The 26,119-nt window shown below is 37.8% G+C and overlaps 1 protein-coding gene across 5 annotated transcripts in view; it reads right to left on the minus strand.

Moving 5' to 3' along the window:
• The window catches only part of dnah5 (dynein, axonemal, heavy chain 5), a 46,886-nt gene that overhangs the window by 1,074 nt on the left and 19,693 nt on the right, over positions 1–26,119 (minus strand). For all 5 annotated transcript variants that reach the window (XM_077720449.1, XM_077720448.1, XM_077720450.1 and 2 more), the window contains 45 exons: positions 25,853–26,040; positions 25,351–25,545; positions 24,970–25,104; positions 24,768–24,875; positions 24,324–24,477; positions 24,069–24,215; positions 22,906–23,147; positions 22,557–22,733; positions 22,099–22,303; positions 21,772–21,914; positions 21,374–21,508; positions 20,858–20,980; positions 20,553–20,766; positions 20,160–20,383; positions 19,730–19,928; positions 19,471–19,643; positions 19,186–19,316; positions 17,951–18,104; positions 16,787–17,054; positions 16,568–16,691; positions 16,070–16,177; positions 15,786–15,900; positions 15,258–15,434; positions 14,932–15,135; positions 14,325–14,504; positions 12,289–12,426; positions 11,985–12,120; positions 11,414–11,595; positions 11,133–11,267; positions 10,182–10,337; positions 9,546–9,728; positions 9,356–9,458; positions 9,024–9,164; positions 8,481–8,595; positions 7,848–8,038; positions 7,038–7,159; positions 6,601–6,750; positions 6,019–6,264; positions 5,676–5,895; positions 4,414–4,619; positions 3,459–3,662; positions 1,927–2,142; positions 1,300–1,512; positions 892–1,044; positions 231–462 (listed from right to left, as the gene is read on the minus strand). In XM_077720449.1, coding sequence (XP_077576575.1) covers positions 231–462; positions 892–1,044; positions 1,300–1,512; positions 1,927–2,142; positions 3,459–3,662; positions 4,414–4,619; positions 5,676–5,895; positions 6,019–6,264; positions 6,601–6,750; positions 7,038–7,159; positions 7,848–8,038; positions 8,481–8,595; positions 9,024–9,164; positions 9,356–9,458; positions 9,546–9,728; positions 10,182–10,337; positions 11,133–11,267; positions 11,414–11,595; positions 11,985–12,120; positions 12,289–12,426; positions 14,325–14,504; positions 14,932–15,135; positions 15,258–15,434; positions 15,786–15,900; positions 16,070–16,177; positions 16,568–16,691; positions 16,787–17,054; positions 17,951–18,104; positions 19,186–19,316; positions 19,471–19,643; positions 19,730–19,928; positions 20,160–20,383; positions 20,553–20,766; positions 20,858–20,980; positions 21,374–21,508; positions 21,772–21,914; positions 22,099–22,303; positions 22,557–22,733; positions 22,906–23,147; positions 24,069–24,215; positions 24,324–24,477; positions 24,768–24,875; positions 24,970–25,104; positions 25,351–25,545; positions 25,853–26,040 — 7,665 coding nt within the window. The remainder of the gene's footprint in view (positions 1–230; positions 463–891; positions 1,045–1,299; positions 1,513–1,926; positions 2,143–3,458; positions 3,663–4,413; positions 4,620–5,675; positions 5,896–6,018; positions 6,265–6,600; positions 6,751–7,037; positions 7,160–7,847; positions 8,039–8,480; positions 8,596–9,023; positions 9,165–9,355; positions 9,459–9,545; positions 9,729–10,181; positions 10,338–11,132; positions 11,268–11,413; positions 11,596–11,984; positions 12,121–12,288; positions 12,427–14,324; positions 14,505–14,931; positions 15,136–15,257; positions 15,435–15,785; positions 15,901–16,069; positions 16,178–16,567; positions 16,692–16,786; positions 17,055–17,950; positions 18,105–19,185; positions 19,317–19,470; positions 19,644–19,729; positions 19,929–20,159; positions 20,384–20,552; positions 20,767–20,857; positions 20,981–21,373; positions 21,509–21,771; positions 21,915–22,098; positions 22,304–22,556; positions 22,734–22,905; positions 23,148–24,068; positions 24,216–24,323; positions 24,478–24,767; positions 24,876–24,969; positions 25,105–25,350; positions 25,546–25,852; positions 26,041–26,119) is intronic.

Consider the following 26,119-nt stretch of genomic DNA (forward strand, 5'->3'; position numbering starts at 1 on the left):
ATAGTTGTCACAGCGGTTTTTCATTTTGTAGGTGTATTTTTTGCTTACTTTTTAAAACCTCTTTTTTTTTAAAGTCCTATCAATCAATACTAGGACTAAAATTACAATGTCACTCAGCCGGTGCGTAAGGAAAATTGCAAAAACGCTGGTAACTGTCTACTTCCAAACACCTTAAATGAGGAAACGATTTAATTCACTCTATGCTTACTAACATATATTAACAATCTTACCATTATTCTCTGCATACATCCGAATTACAGGCATCATCTCAAAGAGGACTTTAGGTTTGGAATCAATGAGTTTGCAGTTGCGGCGATCCCAGCCAGCACCCTCCAGATAGAGGCCATAAACATACACCCCCTCAGCAGGGGGCTGCATGATGTCGTCCTTCATCCACTTGGTCACTTCATTGCAAAGTACCATACGATCCAATGCCCAGCCTTTATTGGCCCGAGTTATCTCCTGGGTGGACATAGCAAGATGCGTTACCTTATGAGCGGAATGAATGACAAAGTTGAAAAATGATGCCTTTTAACTATAGGGAATCATTGATAAAAAGGCTAGAATAAATGTTGAATGAAAGCACTGTCGAGGAAAGAACTCCACTCCATCAAACAAATTGTTTGCTAGATATTGCGCCAACAAGAAGAAAATCAATTGGATGCAATATGAAAAGGAGGAAAGGCAAAGGTTAGAAAGCAAATGAAATACAAGGACTGTAATAATTGAATCATTTCAGACATTATTCAGTTATGAAAATCTTTAGTGAGTAACCTAGAGAGACTTAAAATTTCCAATACCTTCGACTGTACATATGACCATATGGTAACCTTTCATATACCATCTAGTACTCCCCTTAATGGTGCACAAGTAGTCCAACACTGTGTGTACCTGTCTCATAGCTGTCAGAAAACCCTGTGGGTTGAAGAAGCCAGTCATCCAGAAGCAGTTTGGTCGCCCCTCGAAGATCCAAGTCTGAAACTGCCGGTTACGCTCAAGTAACTCGGTAAACCAGAATCCCAGAGTGCTGGAGGCCCACGATTCCTTCAAAAAATTATACCATATATTACAATGTAAAGATTTGTCATTGCATTTCCGAGACAAATGGTAGACATGAAAAAACAATGAAATGTGAATCAATGCACTGCCAAGGACAAGGTAAAAAGATATTACTAAATCTCAAACAGATCAATATGAATTATGGTAAAAATATGTATTGTTGTATATTCGTTTGCCATTTCTAATTCTCAGGTACAGGTCACTTCATTGGACGCATTCCATTAATTGTTTTGAGCTGACCTTCCTCCATCGTTCAGGTATGCGTGCATCATACATGCAGTCCAAGGCATCTCGCAGGTTCTCGCTCATGATGATGGTACCATCAATCGCCAAATTGAGATCAGTCAGAGTGTTCCGGACCAGAACTATGATTCGCTGCATGCGGTCTATCTCCTGACGCAGGAAGATGTTCATTGGTTGTAAAGGACCCATCTTCTGAAGTTGTTCTTTGACCTGGTAAGTTCATAATAGTTGGAACAATTTTATTTATTTCAACTTGGCTTCATTCAGTCAGGTAAGAAATGTTTCGGGAAACGCCTTCTACCGACTATAACTCCTGATCAACTACACTACATTCGTGCTAAAACAGCAATAGCCTGCTGCTTTTATTCACAATCCCTCGTTCTTTGTTAGTCTTTTGTTTTCTCTGTTCCTGTCTTTAACACACACTGATGCACCCTCTGCCTTTCTGTTTGTTTTACCCACCCTGAAATTTAGCACATTACCAGTGACAGGTATTAGACATGATGTTTTGCTCCACTGAAACACGGCCTGTAGGCCTTAAAGATGCACCCGGCAACATTTACTGAGAACGCACGAGTGTGTGTGCTCGCTCAAACACTTAGACACAGGCACACGTGCGCTTACTTCAAAAGGTACATAGTCTGCGGGCAGTTTCTCCAACATGTCGTCAGCCAGCCTGGACACCACAGCCTCTCTGGTCTCCCCTCCTCCTGATGAGCTATCTTTAGGCTGAATACTGAGAATTGTGTCTAACACATCTTTTGCCAATTTACTTTGAAAGGTGATGTCTGCATTTGGGTGCAGACCAAACACCTCTGGTGTGTCATAAGCTGGGAGACCCTGAGGGGGAAAAAGATTTGGGCACGATTTAGAGTATTGGACACAGTTTGTATAGGGTAACATACACAAGCTTACGATCTATAAGATACAAAGTATAAGACGATTAGTAGAGATGGTTTTCCTCTTTTCTTGAAAGATAAGCCTATTGCAACAATTTAACTTGGATAATCTGCTCTTAAATTGCTTTTACAGATATGATATGATGATGTATAAAAATTAATCCGGCATTGACAGATTTATGATGATGATGATGATGATGCCAACAATATGTTCCAATTCACTTTGGCCCAGTTTACTTGATTTCTTTCAAAATGAGAGAAAACTGTCTTTCTTTCATTGAGTGAGTGATTATTGATAGATGAGTGTTAAGTCTTCTGACAACCTATACCTCTGCAACACTTTCCTGATGTATTTGCATGTTGCAATGGATGTGCAATAGTGGCAGTTTTTGCAATCTCCTTATTTGTTTTACAGTATGCGCTTGAGGCAGGAAATATATCCTTTGAGGAAAAAAAGTCAAATTAACAAGCCTCCACGGGAGACTGAGGACAAATCCCGGCCAAATGAATGTGAAGAATGAAAAACCCTGAAGCCTTTCACGCAATGATTGTTTCAGCTCAAAGTCATTTCTAATTCTTGCATTTGAGAAGATTGAGGTCAAGTCCAGTTACATTGTGTCAAGCAGAACATGGCATAATTTAACAAAGTTTTTTTTTAAATAATCAAAATTAGTCCAAAATCTTAACCTGTTTTTCCTGTGCTTTAAAATAAGGTCACAAATGAGTAGTGGTTCTTGTCTCTCTGGGAGGAAGGTGAAAAAGAGTAACCCTTGGGTGCTACACACAATTACCTTTTGTCTATACTTTATAGTTACTTTATAGCCTTGAGGGACCTATAACACTGCTTGTCTCTTGTAAGTTAAATAGGCAAATGCTTGTGGAATCACATAAAAGGAGCAGTATTTTGTTCAATTAAACGAAAAACATCCACAGGAAGTTTTTTTTTCCGTCCTGATAGAAAACATGGATATATTCAGTATAATATTTGTGTGGGACTTTCCTTCATCTCACTGCAATAAGCTTGAATTCAGAGCCTGGCAGGCACAAACATTTATCATAATGAAACGAGCTCAGGAGCTGCCCATAAGAGTTCAGGGCCCTGATTCAATCAGAGCTATTTTGTGGGAAAAGGAATATATTTGCACTTAATCTAGACACATATCAGTCCAAATCCAAATGCAAAAACATTGTCGTGTGAATATAAAGTTTTGTAACAAAAATAAAATGGCCTAAATACATTTATTGGAATAAACTTACCTGTATGTACGTAAGATACTGGTCCACACTAGAACATTTTGGGATGCTATAACCTTTAAAGAAATTAAATCCATGTCCAAACATTTCTTCACTGAACCAGACTTTGGCAAATGTGTTGAGAAGGCGCTTGTCGTAGTCATCCGTCACACGGCCGCCATATTGAATTTCGCCAATCATATATCGCAGTGTACTCCATGACACACCCTAGGGAGCAAAAGTAACAATAGAAAACAAAAGAAAACCATGTATGCTTTCCTTTCGCCATTGGAAAAAGACAAAGTCGCCTTAATTGTCTCAGTTCATAGTTTTCTAAGACTAATTGTAATTTAGTTTGCTTTTACTGCTACTAACCAAAGCAGAAGGAATCATGCAGAGCATTAGGACGTAGTTTTAATTTTTCCCATATGCAAGGGAGAAAACAATAATATATTGAGAACTAAAGTGATAGATATATAAATATCTATTAAGGTCAAAGTGGGTTAGGCAATGCTGCTTCCATTTTGGAGCAGTGAGGTTTGGGAGTTGATGAACTGAAAAGCTGCAGGGATAAAGGTTACTTTCTCCCGTGCGTCTTGCTGCGTGGGTAATTTCCAACTGATTTAAGGCTGCACACACATGGGAGAGAATGTCTTGAGATAAAGATCCCCAACTGCTTCTGCTAATGCAACCTAACCTTAAAGGCTCTTTAAGTAATCATTGCCTTTCTAAGCCGAATGGAGACTTTAATGAGTAATTTTTCTGCTACCTTGTTCCGGTCCCGCATCTTATTCAATTGAATTGCCTGCCCATTCGACCTCTTTGTTAACCTCCTTTAATGTATGACAGTTATTGCAAAAGGCAGTAAACCCATGGATTTACTTTCCAGGCTTATGCAGATATTTGAGGGAACTCATAGACAGACAAAGTACATTTTTGTTGACCAAAGTATTGAACTCAATGGTTGTAGATTTCCTACCTTTTTGACGTCCACGTCATCAAGGTGGTTCTGAACAAATTGAACAGTGGCATTGAAATCCGCCTGGTTAAACTCATAGGGAATATTCCAACCCAGAGGGCCGTACTTTCTTCTTTCTTGCACAGTGCTGTGAAGAAATGCAACCCCATACAAAAGTGGCTTCCACTGGGTCATGTTGCTGACATCCAAGAGGTCCTGGTTAATGCCTACCGAGGAAAATGCATGAGATACCATTGTAAAATTTGAGTTTTGGCAAAAAGTCCTTCAAAAGGGTTTATAAATCTTAAACATGGTACATGTGAGATGGACTTATTCAAAATAATAGAATTCTCTTGAATATATAGGTGGTTAATGATTTCGAATTCCAGTTATCAAAACGTCAAAGCACAAGAACTGTTTATTTTGGCATAAGGGACCACATTTCGTTTCTAATCTCATACTGAATTGAAAGTTACTGAGCTCAAGTGCTAAGGTTAATTCGCGCCACATCTTTCAATTGTCCCTTTGGAATCTTGCGTTTTGTTTCCAGTGTGAAGCAGGCAGAAACAGCTGGTGAATGCATATTAATTATATTTTTTCCTCTCAGAACAATACACACATGCTTATTTATAATTTCAAGAGCTTCTCATGCTGTTAGTGTTAGGGGATTAAATGTAATTAATTTATCTGCACTGCCTTGGACAGTTTGTTCTCATGACAAAGCCACAGAATTTAGACATGACTCGATTTACAGAAATCATATGCTCATGTTAAACATTGACTTCCTATTTCAATCATTTAGACATATATTGACCATCTACGCGATGACGAACTATGGATCGATCTGTTATCTGAGGTGTCCATTTGTTTTTTTCCATATTAATGTTTGACATCAATCTTAGATGGACGCAGAAAATGGATTGAGGTCAGGATGTGTGAATCTTTATTCCAAGCACAAACACCTCTCTAATTGCCTTGCTTTGTGGATTCTTCTTTTTTTTTTTAACATAAATACAGAACTGAGGTAATTAAGTGTTCTGGCTTGTCAAAGCTAGGTTCAATCAAAGTGTCAAAAAATTGAAATAGCCATCAAAAGTTTGGATTACATTGGAACCTAGGTAAGAACATTTATTGTGTATTGACTATTTTCCCCAATTAAGAATCACCTTCCAAAATATTTTACAATACTTAAGAACCTTCCATTGAATATTACTATTCTATGCTTAGAGAAGATTTGAATAGTCTTTTTCTAATGTTTATAACTGTAAACAAACCGCAAATACCTCCATAGGTCCTTTTAAGCCCCGCTTTCAAGCCCTGTGGGGGCTCATTTGTGAACTTGATCGACATTTGGAGAAGCGTGATAGGGAAGTGTCTGTGGACTTCAGTAGTTATCCACAAGCGGAAACTCTCATGGACAAAGTCTGTCTCTGTTACAATGTCCATGAGCTCGTTCATGAAGTCCAGACCCAGATGGCAATTCTGGAGTAGAGCCCAGCCACCCTGAAGACAAGAAATAATGTACTAGTACCTTTAGTATTTATAATAAAATGGTATGCAGTGCTAAAGGAGGAATACATTTTTAGACAAATGATAGAGTAGCTCAACCTTTCATCAGTTACTTACATTAGCCATATTCTGGTGCAGAAGCTTACGTGCATGGACCTCTTGTCCTTGTCCCATGGAGACATATCGTGTCTCTATCTTTAATCGTTTTCCTAAAGCGATGATAAAGTCTGTTGGGTCGGAACCCATCGACAGGAAACAGATCAAAGGCGTTCGGGAGTCTGATTCTTCCCAAGTCTTTTCCAAGTCAAGAACTGCCCCTTCAGTATATTTCTCTCCCATTGCATCCATTATGTATTTACGGGCCTGCAAGAGAGGATCAGGGTGATGTGAGTGAAATGATGCGATAATTATATGTATAGATTATGAAATGTCTAACAGCACAATTTTAATGGTTTAATGAACAAGATGTTGATGGCCTTTCTTTTGATTCAGGAGTAAATCTTGCTTTAAGGGACCAGAAAGCCAAGAACTTTATGGTGCGGATATTAAGGTAAAATTATATATTTTTTATCATTATCTTTTATAACTGTCTCTCTAATTTCTTAGTTTCCATGAAATGATTTTGTTCAAATAGATTACTTTTCAACATCACTGCTGAGTGGTTTCAAGATGTTTTTTGTATTTTAATTTCTTTCTAACCTGTGCGATGGTTCGGTCGGGACACCAGCAACGAATAAGAAGCAGGCGTCTAAAACAGTCCAATGCTTGCTCATAGGAATTTGGGAGTTTTTCCTCCTCTGGTGCTTCCTTATCAAACCACAGCTTCCACTGCTTTTCATTGCGACCAATCTGAAGTTCAATGGATCATAAATTAGGACAAAAACAAAGACAACAACTCTCTTGAGTTCCTGTGAAATAGTTAAATATAATCAGTGCAAAACTCCAAAACAAATTATATAATGATTAAGTAAGCACTTTGGATACAACACAATTACTCTGTACTCTGAGGATGTCGAGCTGGTCCACCTTTCCACAGTAAGGAAAAAAAATGTTACTCTTGAATCTGAGATTAAACCTCCCAATGGACCCCATGTCACTAATAATATTTTCAGAACTTGATTTTTTTTGTGTTGTACCTGATCTAGCACATCTGAAAACTCCCACAGTGTGCTGAGTGCTACAAGATTGAGCCATGTCATGTCAAGTATCCATTTTGCTGGTTTTGAAGGGCATGCTTTTAAGTCCAGGGATGCACCTCCTAGATGATACACCAAGTTACAAAAATGTACAATGTCATGATGGTTTAAATTTTAATCTTCCTTGATTTATTGCAAAATGAGCATTCAGAAACATTCAAAACACTCTTCTGTAAGTCTCAACTGGCAGATCTTGGTTATGCATGCACATAGCCAATTCCCAGAGTATGTTTTGTTATATTTTTACACTAAGGAGCGGTTTGCAATGGTGAAGATATGTTTTAAATTTCTATAGCTTGCCACTTCATACAAGATATAAATAACTACGGTACACTGTAATGTAATTGCAACTTGAGTTTAACCTTGTCAAAGAGCCGTGGGGATCTTTTCAGAGTTATTGCTTTTATCATTTGAAAGCTGCCACATTAGAGAACCAGGTTCTCATCAGAGAATAATGCAGTTGTTTTGAACTTCAATTTCAATTTTTTTCAACCTTGCCATATCTTCAAAGCTTTTTCTTTTATCGCATTGCCAGAAGTTTTGCTCAAGATTTTAGAAAGAGCCATTGCTAGCTGTCTCTTGGCATACTTGCACTTTCTGTGTTTTGAGGTGTTTTTAGCAATACACGTTCTGTATACCAATTTTACACACCTAAATCTGATAGCTATTATTAAAACAGCCAAACTTTCATGTGATGTAAAATTAATGTGTTAATTTATTAAATCATGAGCTCATATATTTGTCTTTCACCTTTAATAAGAGTGAGAAACTCTTCATGCTTGATCTTGCTACATTGCATATCGATCTTCAGAGTCAAGAGAAGAGTAAATAGAAACTTGTGCTTCTCGTACAAGCCGCGCACTGCATACTTGTACACTTCAAAGGTCATGAACTCTATAATGTTGATAATACGCTTGCTTGTGATCGGACTTTTGAAGGACCTGTTTTGACAGAAATATCACACAGTCAAGCCCAAAATTCTATAAAAATATCATAATGAAGTGAAATTACTAAACAATATGGTATAAAAATCGAAATCCATTTGATAATATGAAAATAAATGACTTCTCTAATATTTTGGGGATTTAATTGTGATAAATAATTACAATAAAACCAACTACATTTTTTTGGTAAGGGAAAATAGCTCTTTTTATAAAATACTTCCCACTATATGATTGTCAGTCATTTTATCCATTGTTACAATTTCAAAGAACATTCTTAGGTAGTCCTCTTAGTTGGACCTGATGTGAAAATGTATAATGATAACCATTTAGACAGTGACATACTGTGTTTTCATAGCCCTTAACTCATTAGCATCAATAGAATTACAAGCCATTTAAATAGGAGCAAAACCTAATAGTGAGAATTGTGAAGCGTTCTCACCTAACGAGAGAAAGGTCAAAAAGTCCCAGGAATTGCCTTAGGGAAGTCTGATACATGACATTCACCATGCTCATTTCTGTGATTAGGAAATACAAAATACTGCCCCTGGTTGCCACTGAAATCAGACAGAAAATTAATCAGTACAAGACAAATTGTAGCTTTTGTTTTAATGAATAGTGAGTATACATGGAAGTTGTTCTACCGGACCACTGCAGCTCTGTCTACAATAACTGTCAGTTCTAAAACCTTCCAGAATAAATGTTCTAGTTTAATGTATCTTGGGTTATGTGAAGATAGAGAATAGTCTGTTCATGTGAATGGTTGTATAGTAGGGATCTGTGACTGACCTGCAAACGGTCAACGGTCTCGAGTCTTACTCCATCCTAATTTGACCTTTAACTGACATAGACAATGCCCCTCAAATTGGAAGGCTATTGAAAATGGTTGGACAAAACCTGGTTGTAACATCCAATTGCACTCCATAAACCAATGAATACGAGTGCAAATGTTGCCTCAAAGGATGTAAACTCTGCTATGACATACCTGGTCGATACTCCTCCCTGGCTGCATTGATTTGAACCTCAGTGTCAGCTGCAATCTGTAGTTTCTGATTGACCTCTTCAGCTGTGCACTTGGTGTTGGCCAGAACAGAAATCAGACTTTCATCATCCACTAGCGAACCCTACAAATAGAAACACAGAAATATCAATAAGACTAAGTCAGGAAAGAGTTCATGTCGAATTGCTATCAAAAAACAGCATTAAGACACAAGGAACATTTCCTATTTCAAAGAGAAACCTTGAAAAATTGGATTGGATAGAACAAGCTAAGTTTCTGATATACTGTGAGTTGACATGGAGTGTGTTTCCTTTCCTGTGTGCTTGTCAATCGGCTAAGGAGGTTGTCTTCAAGCTCCTTCATCTTCCGTTTGTTCGATGTAACGTCTTCTAAAAGATCTGTCCTTTCTTTTTCCAGTTCCTGGTGGCATAAAATATAACACTGCATATGTAAAGTAGCCCAAAATATTCGCACACTGAAGTGTCTCAGTATATAAAGAACCGTCACCTGTTTTTCTTTGAGGATGACTCGTCCCAGAAGCTGGTCCTCCAGTCCTCGCATTGTTACAGTGAAATCAATGATAGACGTCCGTGCACTGATTTCAGGGGTGTATGCTGGGTTAGGCAGCTTGGTCGTCACATACAGCCGAAAGCCCTTCATGACATCCACCTCTTTGTCCCCAATTTTAACCTATGAAAAATAAGACATTTGTGTTTTGGACTGCATTCTCTGCAACTATAGAACCATACTATCCTAGCATGTATGTATTTACCTTAGGCAATATTATATTTCTTTAAAATGCGATTTATCTAATATTTGTCCCCTTTTGTAGCTATAACAGCTATTTTGGACAAAGTTTTTTTTTAATGATTTATGTATATTATAAGTTTGTTTGTTTTTGTTTATACATGTATTTGTATTCATCATTAGGAGTTCAGATAAGGGGGACTAAACACAATCCATTTTTTAGTCATCGTAAATGTATGTGGTGAAATGATATGTATGGATTTTGGCAAATAGTTTCATTACAAGCAGACCTTTATTGCACTTATTTAGTTCACACAGGCTCAGTTTTTCAGAAACAAAATCAGGGCTGACAAACCCAGGAAGCCAAATGTCTCAGTGGGCGATTTTAGTCATTACCTTGTAAGTGGATCCAGTCTTGATGAAATTTTTCTCAAGAATGTTATCGAGGGCAGGGTCCAACTCCTCTCCGATGTCCTCAATTAAGAGCGGCCGACCGAGAGACAAGCTGTCTTCTAGGTGATTCTTGAAGTATTTATGGTTCAATGAGGTGATCTGAGAATTTGAACACAGTCATAAATCAGCACCATTTGACATACGAATCATATTTTGTTAGGAAAAATGGGGAAAACAATTAAGCATCTCTTTTTTGAATGCATCAATTACTGCTGACTTAATGGAATCCGTGCCTACGTATCAATTCAGGCCCATTTGAATCTACATTTGAAGCTCATAATTAAACAAACATTGCATTAATTTAGCACATAAACAGAAAGAGCAATGGAGGAAGGAGTGGGCCAATCCCACTCCCATTGACGTAATATGCTGAAGGCTGAACAAAAGGAAGTGGATATTGGTATAAAAATAAGACCACATAGCTATTATTAGGAGAATACTAAAAAGGATGTATTGCATGAAACATTTTCATAATGGTCCTCCTGTGGCAGTTATTTTTTTTAAAGTCTGTTACCATGATAACAGAATTCTCACTGCGGCTCTGTATGACTTTCCATTTGAAAGGTACAGGGTACTTTCAAAATGACTCTATTATTTCCCAGCAGTGCTGGACTGACCTACAGTAACCAAGGTTTGCACAAGTTGCCATTTGGAAGAGAATACATCATTAGTTTTGTGTACAACTAAACAGGCCCAAGGTAAATTTGTGAATAAACTGAGACAAAACTGTCATTATTTTTAGTATAAAAAACAGTTTAATTAAATTTTTGTCTTGTGGTGCCGTGAGATATTTTTTAATGTGTTAAAATACATGCCTCAACACTTTGGGAATGCAGGAGTAATTCAGACTAATTTTCTATCCAAAGAGAAACGAAACAAAACAAAAACACTAACCTGCAGCTCATTCTTTGCCTCTTTGTTTTTAATCCAGATTTTTCCTTGTGTTTGAGGGTCAATAAGAAGAGGAAAACGTGCAGCTTTTGTGACAATGATGCCATTCTGAATAGAAAGGTCATCATTTGGGAGACCCTGTTAAAAGAGAAGATAAAAGCACATTTCAACTAGAAATCATACAAAAAAGTACATCCTGCTTTCCTTTTGTGGTATGTATGTTTTCTTTGTTATCAGTACCCCACATTACAAACAAATCATCAGATCAAAGTTTGATTACTGACCTGTAGATTCCATTCACTGACAGTAGGCGCATCAATAAGCAGCTCGGTCAGATTGAGATTGCTGTCAAACGGGATTTGACGCTGCTTCAGTTCATTTTGCCAATCAGAGAGTAGGAGGTTACGGAACTCCTGGTTGAAAGGACCGGAGTACGACAAGAATGCCGTGGCGAGGAGTATGTCACCTAGGGCAAAAAAAAAAGCAACATAAAGAAACACATTCATCTCTTTTTTATATCGTTTCTTGAGATTCGGGGTTACAAGGGAGCTCTTTTCTATGCTCAGCACTAAATGTTAGCAGACAAAAGGGCTGATATAGGAAGGTAGAAGACCATTCATCGTATTTCTCCTATTTATGTAAGTGCAGGTGTGTATGTGTAGGCTGCATTCATCCAAATTTTTAATGTTTGTGGGTTTTTTCATTAATTTCTATTTCAGGTTTGAGGTTGGGGTCTTTAAGTGTGAGAAATCAACAAATTTGTCTTCTTTCTGTGTGGCTTTAATGCCAATGAACCTTTTATTCCGCACATTATAAGTACATTTAAAAAAGAAAAACAGTCTATATAAAACCCACCAACAAGACGCTTGGTCTGTGCTGTAAACTCTTTACTCTGTTCTGTCCATCTTTCCTTCTCGCCAGCTAAGCCACTGATCAGACTGGAGGCAGTTTGCATCTTGTACCTGCAACGCTCGGCATCTTCCAACAGTGTCTAAAAGTCAGTGAAAGTAAGTTAATTTGTACTTTAAGAATTAGAGCTTTCATTTTGTAATATAAATACTTAAATGATTCAGTATTTGATGTTCTATTTAAAGTTAGATTGCTATTATTTATTACATTGATCACTGCATGTTCTAAGCCCGCAAATGAACCCACCGACCTGTTTCTCCGTCATGGCCTTTTCATACTCGCACTGTACCACATCCAGCTCTGCCTGCTTGGCATCTAGCTCTGCCTGAGCTTTCTGAAAATCAAGGTGAGCGATGTTCAGACGATTCTCTTGCACCGCCAAGTTGGCCTGGAATGGGAGATGGAGAACATTTGAAAAATAGGATTTGTGCCAGATTGATTTCATGCAAAATGGGTTATGGGGCACTTTAAAGAGAGAAATAAACATAGAATGGAGTGAGTGAGAAATTACAGATAAAAAACACTGAGTGAAAATTGACCATCTAATCTCAATATGAGATATTTGAAAGGGAACTCAGTAAAATGCAAGCCTGTATTTTTCTGTGTAACAACACATTATCCCTGACAATACAGCTTTAGTGCAAAAAATGTTTTGATACAAGGTTGATCCAGTTTGTTAGTGTATCACTGAGATCATTGTATTCAGCCGGCGGTTGACTGTTTGATCTGAAAAATACATGCATATATGTACAAAAAATACTATTCTAAGGTACTAAAATGAAGAAAATTGGAAATTTCTGAAGCTGTTTTTGTTTTTTATGCCTCGCAGTTGAAGACAAGGTTTTAATATGCCTTTAAAAGAAAGGAGATCTACAAGAGGAAATTCAAAAGGTTGGGGGAAAAGGCAAGAAATAAAAGGGGATTATTTAATGATATGTAGAAGAACAATGTAGGAGGCAATGGAGTTAGAATACATCAGTCACGGCACAGGGGTGGTGAGGAAGCAGTGGGGGGATTTTCTGATTAGAACTGCAGTGAAAGCCTTGGTTTGAACACTGATTTAGAAAAACAGTGTCAAGTACGTTTAGCCATGTGAGTCTGCTTGCACAGAATTTGTGCAGAGAAGCCCAAGTGTTGAGAAGTGAAGGGTGCTCCTGTTCCTTTGACTGGCTCTTTGTCTGACAGGCCAGTTTAGGAAGGGAGGTGGCAATATATTGGAAATCAGAAAATCTATTTGTTAATCTACTCTCTGTGCTGTGCTTAAAAAATAGTAACAGGAAGTTGTTGCTCCTTCGAGACTAAATGTATGTCAGTGAAGAAGGAGCGAACCAGTCAGGAGATGACCAGGGAGAATACGAGGAAAGTAATACAGTGTTTGAATAAAACAAATTCAATCTGCACAGCATGTAAGTCGATGGGAAAATGTACTGTAGTCCTTCCATGGATTTGAGTAGACTTTACCAGATTCCTACTCTTATTGCTATAAAACAGTTATATTTGAACGTTTTGAGTTGTGTTTTTTTATGGATTTGAAATAATCTCTCCTAAAATTTCACAAATTCCAAATATCAAAAATGTTCTAAATATCTTTTGCAAAAAAATGTTAAGTGATGGAAATAAATGTGATGATCTTATACTCAGTTTTGTTTTAATCTAAAGGTTTGCACAGAACTGGTGAAAGGTTTTTGACTGGAATGACATTGAGAGTGATTTATTTAAAGTGCTTTAGGCAAAGACTGAGTGAATGCTCTTGCTGTGCTATTCATATTTTAATGAAAGTTGCTTGTTTGTACATGCGTTCTTCATTCATCTATTAAACGATCAAATTATTCTTTTTAATTGTGCCTTTTTAGGTTATGCTATATTGTCTTATGTTGGAGTTGGATTTTCTGTATACACAGAAATTTACTGGCGCAGTTATCCACTGTCAAGACTGAGCTGAGTTGAAAAAAAAATCAACCAAGACTTTTCCCTTGGGAGAAATATTTTTGGGTCTGTGCTAAAAGGATTAAAATTTAAATGAAACAGGGCAAGTTTTATTGAGTATGGCTTTTTTCTTGTTGTTTCATGAACCCATAATCTGGTGCCAAGAAGCCAAATGGTGGAGATATAAATGAATCTTTTCATTTGAACCGATGCAGAATTGTAGCCTGTGGCTCAGCTCTCCTGTAAGGTTCATGTTTATCATTCAATATAAGAGAAGGAATCTTAACGTAAATGTGTACTTAGTGTGTTTCTCATTAGGAAAATTATAATTTTGTCAACACAGTCACATTGGATTATTACCTTTAAGGGCAAGACTTCCTTGTTGATGGAAAAGAAAGAGGCCATGGCTTTAGTCCATGATGCAAGCCCGGCCACATTGCCACACACTCTCTTGGCTGTTTCAATGTTGTAGTCGGGCATGTCAAAATAGGGCAGCAGGAGCTCCACCATCTCTTCATTAATGGTGTCTTTGGGGAATTGCTGTGGGGAAGGGAGAGTGGTAGGGTTAAAAAGGAAAAAAAAAAAAACGAAAGGATGGGAAGGAAGAACATTTGGAAAAGAGGAGCAAATACGAAGGTGGGGTTAAAGCTCAAGCCCAAGAGAAAGACGGGTATTAGATGCTCCCAGGTTGTACTTCTAATGGACTAATGAGGAGAGGGGAAGTTAGTACTATGGAGCTGATACATCTACGGAAACAGGCCAGTTACAATAAGGAGGAGGAAATGATATTATGGCATAATTTAATGCCATGATAAGTTAAGTTTTCATTTTTGCGACGCGATGCCAATATTTACAGGTGGATTGGGTCACCTAAACCCACAATCTGACGTAATACGATTGATGAAAATGATGGTTTGATATACGATATGTCGAACAAACAATTGCTTCCTCTATTTGCAAATTATACCTGCAGGCTGCCTAAAAAATTTCCAGCTGTCATGAGTTTAAGAGACTCCTGCCATGATGGAGTGTTGCAGTTTTTCTCCTGGTCAAGCTTCACAGGGTTCACCCGCCTCTGGAAGAGCAGCAGCACGCAGTCCATAATCCTCATGATGAGATGTGGGGGACGCCCTAGAGTGCGTACTGTGGCAATGTCAGATGGTTTGATTGTCTAAGTGGAGACAAGAAAAAAAAATGATTATAACTGGCTTTGTACTGTTGATGAGGAAATCTTTCCCTGGAAAATTCACGTGCATATTTTTGGAAGGGTAAATGTGTAAGCAACTTTGTGACCTGCAGTGCTGCCTCGGCTTCCTCCATTGCAGGCTTGGCAGCTTTAAGTTTCTGCTCAGCAATGGCCTTGTCAGCTGAAATCAGGTCTAAAATGGCCTCAGCCTTGTCCTTGACTTTCTGAACTTCCACTTTTACACGCTCCGCTGCCTGGGCTTTGACTGTCACCTCTTTCAGCACCTGTGAAAGACAGAATTATTCTGCGTCAAATTGATTGTGAATCAAATCATTCATTCATTTTTGCTGAGATGGGCTCCAGCACCCGCTGCTACCATTGTGAGGTAAGCAGTATGGAAATTGAATAAAGGAATAAATCTTTAAGCACTTTTATCAGTTTGGCTGTGACTTATTCATGTCTTTTACCCACAACTTGTTATGTTGTGTTTTTTAGGGTATAGTTATCCAACAAAATGCTGCCCAATTTCTCTATTGTTCCCTATTTTACTATTACTTTAATGTGTAATGTTTATTCTTGGGCGACTTATAGTCCAAAAAATATGGGAATGTAAAGTTAAGGATTGTGAAACTCACCATATCTGCCTTTTCATTTGCCACTTGAAGCTCTTTCTCTTTTACCTCCAGCTCTTTGCTGAGTCCTGCTACCGACTCTGATGCTTCCTTCAACTTCTGAAGGCCTGTGTTCATCCTAAATGTAAGTACAGAATTGTAATTGTGATCCAGAGTATTTTTAAAATTTTCAATACTCATTGAAAACACAGATCATTTGGTCCTTTGGATATAAGTTTCTGCATGAAATGTTCTTTGGAATTAAGGCTTGACATATATTTCCATATTGGGGAATGCATTTGGTTTACCTGTTAGCCAGATTCTTGACTTCTAATCTCTTTTCCTCGTAGATGTTCTTGTACCCCTGTATGAAGGATAGGTAGGACTTGGGTGTGACGTGGGTCGAGCGGCGGTATCTAAAAATAGAATACATCACTTTACATGTTTATTAACTTTATGTTTTGTTATTGTAAGAAGAATATTGATGGTAGCTGACATAAAAATGTGTGATTTGTGTGTGTGTGTGTGTTTAGGACAAAATACTTCTGTGATCTAAAATGAAATCAGGTAGAGCAATAATGACCCTCAGGGTCAATACATGTTTTTGATGTTGCATGCGAAAATAGTTATTTTACTCTTAAATAGGCTTGGTTTGGAACAATTCCTAAAAGTCAAATATATTTTTCTGTTCATCACAAACAAGCTGAAGCATCTGTGATCTTTTTATTACTATGCTATCACTACAGTGGGAGAAGCTTTATGGTGACAAATTGTTTAAAATAGGCAATCAATGTGACTTGGGATACCTTTGGAAGTAATCCACACATTTCTCAGCCACCCCATCCTGGAAAGAGCCCATGCACTGAACTACCTCACACTTCACTTGTGGAGTGCAGTCAATATCAAATGTAGACACAAAGTGCTCTGAAACTGCAGACGGAATGCATAAAATACAATGAGATGGTGAACAATCACAGCACAGGCTATTGACAGAAATAACAGAAACTCCAACTGTTTATATGTACCTGCAACAAGTGCATCTTTAGGCCAGCGCCGGAACCAATCCATTGTGCAACCAGATATCAGTGCCGGGAATTTTAGAGCTCTGTTGCGGAACTTTTCTCCAACAGGTGAAAAGCACAGAATGACATGAAGGTTGTGTCGAACTCGTGACATGAAGTACTCATACAGATTTTCATTAGTTGGTGGCCGTTTTGGAAACTCTCGCTTCATGATCGGGACGAGAGCACTGAGAATCTCGTCTATTTCATCTCGAGCAAACAGGTTGGACACCTAAGGAGGGAAATTTAATCAGTTGAATATCTAGTTCAAGTGTGTTCACATCGTAAAACCCTGTTTGGACTTTTTTTACGTACTACCTGTCAACAATGGTTTATAGCATTTAGATAAAAGAAAATGCTAAACATCTTTTTTTACCGCAATTGGCTGGCTGGGATAGGCTCCAGCACCCCATGACTCAGAAAATGAAAGAATAACATTTTATTTATTCTATTTGTGCAAATTTCCGATTGGTTGTGTTGACGGACAGCTGAAGATCTAAGGCAAAAAAGATAGTGTTGAACTTATTAGTGGAAATGGTCGTAGGAGAGAGAGATAGCTTGTTAATGGAATCAATCTATGAGAGAAGAAAGGGAAAGAAGAATTAGCAGTAGGGATTTCAATGGAAGGCAAATTAACCATTACAGAAAAGAACGGACTATTAGGTGTGGAAGCCTAAAAGACTAACAAATGTGGGTGTAATGGCTGAGAGGACAAACCACTGAGTAGAAATCATAGGAAAGTAGAGAAGTGCCCTAAAATGCTTTGTTTGCCTTTGGACTGTTTGCATTCAATGGCTGAGCACACAATCTGACAAATGTTTTAACAGATGCATTTGACCTTGAAATGATTTGCTGCTTTTATGGTTAAATGGAAAAAAAAACTACAGCTGACATCAGACATATTGCCCCTTATCATAGGCAATATATTATATTAAGAACTTGGTTCAGCGTTCCAATAACTGTTGTATAAGCTATTTTCTACGAAAATGGGTCTGACTGTGAAAATTACCAACCTACCCAGAGAGAAGCTTTTTAAATCAATCACTCATTGCAGTATGGCAGAGAGACTGTACAACAACGTTTAAGCAGAGTTAAGCTAAAACTTAAATGTAGGAATATGATTCTCACCTCTCCAGATGACAGAACATTGTTCATGTATTCAAGGAAGGACTCCTCTTTGATTTCGTTGTCAGTGAAGAGGAAGCTGATGCCTTTTCCAAGCATTCCCGCAGTCTTGTACAAACTTTTCAAGTCATCCATCAAGTTAGATGTATTATAAGAGCTGTAAAATAATTACCATGTAATCCCAATCAAAGACAATTTTGAAGAAAGTGTAATTTTATATCTCAATAGACAGAATTAACCAAGTGTGTCTGTTGTCCAAAAACACCACATGAGCTTTCTTTACCTTTTGCTTTGTTTTTGTTATTCAGATTTTATGAGATATGATTCTCTAATCAAGCACCAGCATGTGTGCTGGAAATAGGACATTTGCATTTCCAAGTCAGTGGGGTTGTTTTATTTTCTGGTTATGTGATTATCTTTGTCCATCCACTTATTCTTATTTTTATATACATATAGTGCATTGATGGAGTTACTTATAAAATAACAGGGGGAGGCATAAAAAGCTTAATAATGAAATGCAGGAGAGAAAGAGGCTGACAGAAAGGATGAGAAAGCAGGAGAGACAAGGAGATTTGGAGACAAGATATTGCCTTTCTGGTTGCCCCACAGGGACTAAGAGAAGGAACACAAGAATATGGAATACCAAGCAGCCAAACCAATCTGCACAGGGAATTAGAAAGGAAATCAGACGATGACAAATGCCCGAGAACAGGGGAAAGAAAGCTACTCAGAAAAGATGTCGGCAAGAGGGGTATCGAACAATAAGAAAGATGGACAAAGCTGAGGCAAATGACACAGTCGGAAACGATATATTTTTACGGAAATTGCAAATTAAGGGAGTAGAAATAGTCCCAAGTGAAAAGTAGAAATTATTCTTGCAAGAAAGAGGAAAAAGTTTAGAAAGACTCCATAAATATATCAGTTTTACTTAAATTCTTACTTAAAGAGTTGACAAGTAAGGCATCTTAAATTGCAGTTTATGGATTATAAAGTCTAGGAAAAGATGTCCAAACTATTCCACTATAGGCTCAAATAGTTGCAGGTTTTTGTTCTAACTGATCCAGCTCAGGAATATTAACCAATGAAGTTTCTTCTGAAACCAGTTGGAATGAAAACAGGTACCCAGTGCAGCCTTGAAGGTTGTCAATGTGTTGCCTTTGGGAGAAAGTACCATGGATTCTGTTCTAATTCTTACTAGAAATCGATCAACATTAACGACCCTGACAACGTAAGAATACCGTGTAAGAGTGATCTGGAAAATCTTGTATCCAGCAATGAAAGAGGCCAGTCTGGTCAAGCTCTGTTTTCCTGAACCTCCAACACCGACCAACAAAGCATTCCCTCCAGGTGTCCGGATTATCCTTGAGATCTAGCACGAAGACACAAAAACCTTCGCATACAATAGATGCAAAAGAAAAATAATGCTACGATATGCATTTTCTCCCAAAGTGCACTTTGTATGGAGTATTTACACATCAAGTAGATACTTTGTCTTGTGCAATTAAGTATGAGGCTTACTTCACCTTGACCAAATGTGTCATTGCATCCTGAAAGAAGACCATGTCCATGGCAGCACCTCTGACACTCTCATTGTAAACATCTAGGAATATGTTCAGTCTGCCCTTTAAGTTCTCAAATGTCTCAATTGTCTCGTACACTTTAGCTGAATCTGAAGCAGGATCTTCTGGCTCTTCTCCTTTTGATGAGAAATATTCATATTAAGGCCAATGTCCAAACTGCATTATTATAATGCAGAGCAAAAAAAAACTCAAATTATGCTACCTGTTGCCTCAGGGGTGTCTCGGAGAAAGTCAACAAAGTATCTATCCACACCAAGGGCCACAATATTTTTGTGATTCTCGCCAAGCGTGTCCCCAACTAGTTTCACCAAAGCCTGGTCAAACCACTCCCCTTCTTCGGGCATGATGAATCTGTCAGCTATCACACGTTTGCATTCGTGCTTCCATAATTCCAACAACACCTAAAATACGATTGACTGAAATTAAATCTCAGTTAGCATTGAAATCTAGGTTAACTTGACTTTAAACACCAAGGCTGTCTCCAGTATTTGCTGTATGCTAGTACTTATCAGCACTTAAGTGTATTAAACATTCTTAAATTAAACACATTTTCTGATCTCTATCTCTTAATTCATATCCGCCTAAAAATAGGCTTTGACATTGTTCATTAGGAAACAGAAATTTCGTCTCACCTGAGTAGAATTGACAACCTCTGCTGTTGTATTAAGCATGCCTTGCCAAACCCTTGAGAGGTCCCTAAGGTTGAAAATATAATGGAACTTGGCAGGAGTTGGAAGCATTTTAAGCTTAGTAAGCTGCCAGAGTTGACGAGTCATGGACACCAATATCGACACTGTGCTTTGAACATCATTAGAAAAATTGCGACGAGCACAGAAGTAACCGTTACCAATTACACCTGTAAGAAAATGGTGATAACATGAAGTGACTTACAAATTACAAATCAAACATTTTAGGTCAGATATGTAAATTCTGTGTATCATAAGCAGGCAGATTAGTGAATAGATTTGATTGCGCCATAACTAAATGTTTCATGGAAATTCTATTTTGGCTGATTTTGTGATTACCAAAGATCTTGTCAATGGACGAGTTGGAGGGAAGTGTACAGTTAAAGATGGAAAACTGTCTTTTGAGTCTTTGTGGAATGTCATTACGGCCTCCTCCGGGATGTATCATAGCGGCAAGAAACTGGACGTCAATAATACTAGTGAATTCTCCTGGTTTTTCTAGGTTGAAAAATCCATTCTGGTCCATTAGCTGACGAACAATCTCATTTGTCACCTGAGTCCAAAACAAAGTGTATTGAAGCTTTTTGTGGTTATTTAGAAAATATACAAACACACATACAATAATGTCTTTTTTAATTCCAAACCTGATCACCCCATTCATTGATGACTGGCATGTTGACATCATCAATGAAAACTGACATCTTTTTCCCAGCAGGGGGTCCATATGTGCTCCCCATCCTCTTGTCTACGTAACTCTCAATAGTTCGCTTAGAAGGAAATATGACACAATTAGGAGACATCTTTCCAAAGAAGAACACAGGAAGGAATATAGATAAAAAGAGATCTTGTGGCCTTTGGGATATGTTCAACTAATCCATCTGAACAACGTGATCAATATACTGCTATTCTGCGGACTTGGACAAAATGGTGGTCTCACTTACAACCTGCATACTCTCATTCAGGCAAACTATTCAATATTACTTTGAATATTATATTTCGATATTCATTTTTCCATCATGTTAAATTTTCAATCTAAGTTGTTTATTTTGAGACAGGCATTAGCATTAAGCATGGTGATCTGAAGATAGAGACACGGAACAGAAAAAGTGACACAAAACTATATTCATTGATGTTCATGGAGCTGGATGGGAGTACTTCACCTGGAATATGAAGGGCGTAGTTGCAGAGGAAAAATTAAGACTCTTTCCCATGTGCATCTCAGAATTGAGCTTTGACATGTAGCCTTTCATCATGACTGTCTTGGCAGTGCCTTGCTCTCCAATAAGCAAAACAGCCTAAACAAACATATTCCAGTGTAATTAGAAATTTGCAGAATGTTTCATTGTGTAGTTCATATTTTCTGAATGCAATTATAGTTTGGCCAATGATAATAAATCCTTTCTTTCAACGTGTGTTTCAAAAATGAGAGTAGCTTTGTTTTATATTTGCTTTGTTTGGCACAAACTCATTTTAGACTGTTATGATTGTAATTCTAATTATTGTTAATATAAAGAATAGGAAACTAAGGATTTTTTAAATTGTTGTTATTGAACTTCACCTTGTCCTGCCTGGCAATGGTTTGGATCAGGAAGTCAGTTCGAACATTGTCAACATTGGGGACCAAGATGGAACTGTACTCTGGGGTTATTTCTGATGGATAAACATATTCGTCCACTTGTGTGCACCAGTGGGTCCACTGACCTAGAATAAATCACAAACATGTCACACAGCAGTTATCTATCAGCATGACCTAATGGTGCACACATCATTTTGCTCAGTTTGAAATGTCTAATTACACCCACATCCCCAAATAATGCAGGTTGTATTTAAATAAAAACTCTGAACTGGCTGGAAAGTCTCTTTAAATTACTTCGCTCATGCCTACCGTCTGATGTGACATAGAAGTCGAACATGGTGTCCTCACTGTCAGGTGGGATTTCAGGCAAGTTTAGACGTATACTGTCATTTCCTCGTAGCCAAATCTCCATTTTCTTGCGATTATCTAACTCAAGGACAGCTCCTGTGCTCCACATCAAGGCAAATACATACAGTCGTTCCAAGTGCTCTTGAGATAGGTATGCAGACTGTTCCTGTAAAGTAAAATCTATCATTACCACAATGGTATATCTTAGAAGTGTCATCATTCAAGCAAATAGCTTCTCGTTTTACTATAAAAAGAAAAAGGCAAATCCATCTGATGTTGCTGACAATAAGGAAAATAGCTTCTCTTATATATTCTTATATAAACCAACTATTAAAAATAGCATTTTGAATGTATAAAGAGTGAAGTGCATGAGAAGAACCTGCACTCTGATTAGAAAGTTTGAGCAACATCACTCTAACCTTGGTTGGTATGAGTCCTTGTAGCATGTTGATGCACTGCATGATGACAAAAGCCTCAAGCAGGTCTATTTTGAACTCAAGTGACTGTACACAGAATCGGTACAATTTGGTGAAAGATGAAGAAAAGAGGCTCCTCAGAATCTCAACCTCCTGCGGACATCGTTTTTTCAGCCATCCCTGGACAGAAATGATCATTGTTAGGCGACCTTCTGTGTTTGCACTTTATCTTTCAGTTGTGTTAATTTTATTTAGAAAATAGATTTCATTACATTTCACAACTTTATTAACATCCAAGTCATTTTCTGCTCTGAAACAAACAATATCTAGGGGTTTTATTATCTTTAATCACCTCTAATATAGGGCTCCAGCTGAGCACAGAGGAGCTCATAAACACCATGCCGTTGCGTGATACAGTAGCTGGAGAAGCATTGTCAATGTTATGCGGCTCAAACACAACTTTACAGTTGGGTGCCATTGGTATACGGTCTCCATTTGCCAATGTAAGAGTTCTGTTGTCATCCAAAACTGAGTTAAGATTCTCAATCCAGATTGCATCAACTGGCCCATCCAGGACAATCCAAACATGTTCTCCTGAAATGGTTTGAAACAAGATTATCTTTTAAAACGCAGACATTATAATTATTTTAAATTAAATAGAAAATAAATACGCAGTGAAGGGCAAAATTTGTGTGTTTAAAATAATGGAACCACAAGTCTCAAAAGAATTGGGATCTGTAGTAACATAACATACATGGGGGATCCTTCTTGTGTGGTGAAATAGCGAGCAGAATATAAATTTGCACACATAAAGCAAACACATAGTACTGTAAATTTACACCAGTGTACACATGCATTTTTAATGGAACCCCTAAGAAGATAGGAAGCTAAAACTCCAGCATGATGAGCTAGGAGTGCAAGAACCTCCCTAGGCATTTTAAGTTTTCTGCGACATACAACATTACAGGTTTTCCACACAGCTCCCGATAAAAAGAAGCTCCTTCATCTATAAGGACCTCAAAGGATCATGGGGAGAAATCAGTTCTGAGCTCTCCAGGGACCCTCTTTCATGTTTCTCCTTTCTTTCCGTCATACTACTAAGCAGTTCTGGTGCCATTCTTTCTGAGCACCAATAAAACCAACCACTACCTGCTTTTCCTAGTATAGAATATAGTGTGTCAGAAACGATATATCATAAAATATATATTTGAAGCGTTACCATCCGCTGTGGCCCAGACAATTAACCAAGAGTTGTGAAATAAGATCACAATTCTCAGAGCGTCCCACAGTTCGTGTCAGTGTGCTGGAAAAACCACACTATTCATCCAGTCTTGCTATTTGTAAGTCACCCCACAAAGTTTCAACAAATTCAAAAGTGGAAATCTTCATTTTAAATGTTAGATGGATTTTGTAATGCAACATGTACATTATGACTCTAATAATGTTTATATCCACTTGGATTATAAGAGATAAAATAGTTATTTTGTGATAGTGTTATTGTTTTCACTTTCTGACCTTTCTTTGCTTTCAGTGTTTTCCTCCAGAGTGTTGAGAAAATGCCATCGGTCCAATCGTTTGTAGCCACATCAAGTCGACCAAACATCTGAGGTGCGGTGATGGCTTTAGGATTCATGCGCATCTCTCTGTGAGGCTGACCGCACTCTGAGCAATGGGACAAGGACATTTTTATTTCCCAGAGTGAAAAAAGGTTTCACAACATCATTTTTTTTTGCCTCTCTATCTATTTGTTTTAAAATTTTGGTCTCCCACCTGTCATTGCTCTCATCAGTGTATGAATACAAGTTGTCTTCCCTGCTCCACTGGGCCCCAGGGCCATCATGCCGTGGCGGACCCTCTGAGTCTCAAAAAGCTGTATGATCTTCAGTTTCCAGGGTGGATGACAGATCAGACCTGCATCTTCAACCTCAAGAGAAACATTACATTCAAACCTTTTGTTCATAATGCAAAAGTGAGTACTACTTGGAGATTAAAGTCTCTATTTGGAGCTCGTGTGCTCGAGACACATAAGCATATTTTAGCAACGATCCATTTTTTATTATATTAAAAGAAAGTTGTGCAATATATATATGATTTGCGTTTACGTTTTGAATTTTCTAATTTTTATGTGGCTGCCTTTTCTTTCTTTCAATCTCCCAGAGTCTCACGTTATTTTTTTGTGGTCTAGCACCTGAATGTTAACATTCTCTTTCATACCTGTTTGTCAATGGCTGCCTCAAGTTCAGGGTAGCCGACCTTATCAAGCTGAATGCCTGGAAAGAGGTCTTCAATCAGGCTGAGGAAGAGTGGCTCATCTTCATCGATCTAACAAATGTAATTATTCTCACACTTACTTGAATGAATAATCAACAAAAGGTGAAGGTTACATGATTGAACACAGATAATTTGAAAAACTGACCAGTTTGGAGAGGTTCATATCTCTGAGGACTCTCATGACGATAGTTGACTCGGTATCACTGGGATTAGCTCGTTTGGCTGCTCCCAGAGTTCGCAACACGGAAAGGATGTTCCTCAATCCAAAATCATAGTGAACCTAGGTAATCACGTCAACAATATTAATCCAGCTATTTGACATCATTTCACGTGTTTCTTACTTAATGCAACAATGTGTTTTTGCCTGATTTATTGTTTTGAGAAGCAATTACAGAAAACTATCTGAAGCTTGGTGCTTAATTTACATGTATGTTAATAATTTGCAGTTCTCAAGTCGTTAAAGATGATAATGCAAACAATTTAATTATTTTTTGGGAAAATATTGCAGATCTTGGACCTTGATTACCTGTTTAGAGAGCTGCTCTTCACAGAGCTTGTAAAGAGTGTAAAATTTCCGAGCAAGCTCTATATTGTCTATGAAGCCACAGCTGGCTAGCTTCACTCTGATGATAATTTGACGGTCTGGAACCATCATTGCCACAGACCGAAAGTTTATCTTCAGGTTCTCGGGGAGTTCTTGCCGCCCTGCATAACCTGGATTCTGAATGTCCAGGTAGGACAAACAATGACAGACCTTAATATGTATATTCTTTTTTCCAAAGTCACGGTTACTATTGTGCCATATATTTTTATATTAACAAAAACAATTAGGTTGCCATAATAAATCCCTATGGTAGCACAATGAAGTGCTGTAAATTTATACTATATACACTATATTGTATTTAAAAGCTTCTTGTTGATTGTTTTTTTTTTGGCATTATTACAAAAATTATATAAAAATAATATTTATATGTCTCTGTAAGGGAAGAAAAAGCTTTGGTTAAGTATAAATATACAGCAACACTGACCATTGTTAGAAAGATACCAAATTCAGGATTCATCTCGACATTTTCTCCATCAGTAAAGACAAAATTCTTTCGGCGTTCTTTTTTGCTAGTGAGCACTATTGAAATCTGCTGTGCAGCCACTGACAGGACAGGAAGTTCAATGCGGTTGAATTCATCAAAACATCCCCACGAACCAGACTGTGCAAGACCTGCAATGGTTACACGGGCATTAGTTTTATTGAAATTGAGTGATGACACAATACATTATGCTCTGTGGTCAAAGCTTAA

This window comes from Stigmatopora nigra, chromosome 7, assembly GCF_051989575.1.
Source record: "Stigmatopora nigra isolate UIUO_SnigA chromosome 7, RoL_Snig_1.1, whole genome shotgun sequence".
NCBI lineage: Eukaryota > Metazoa > Chordata > Actinopteri > Syngnathiformes > Syngnathidae > Stigmatopora > Stigmatopora nigra.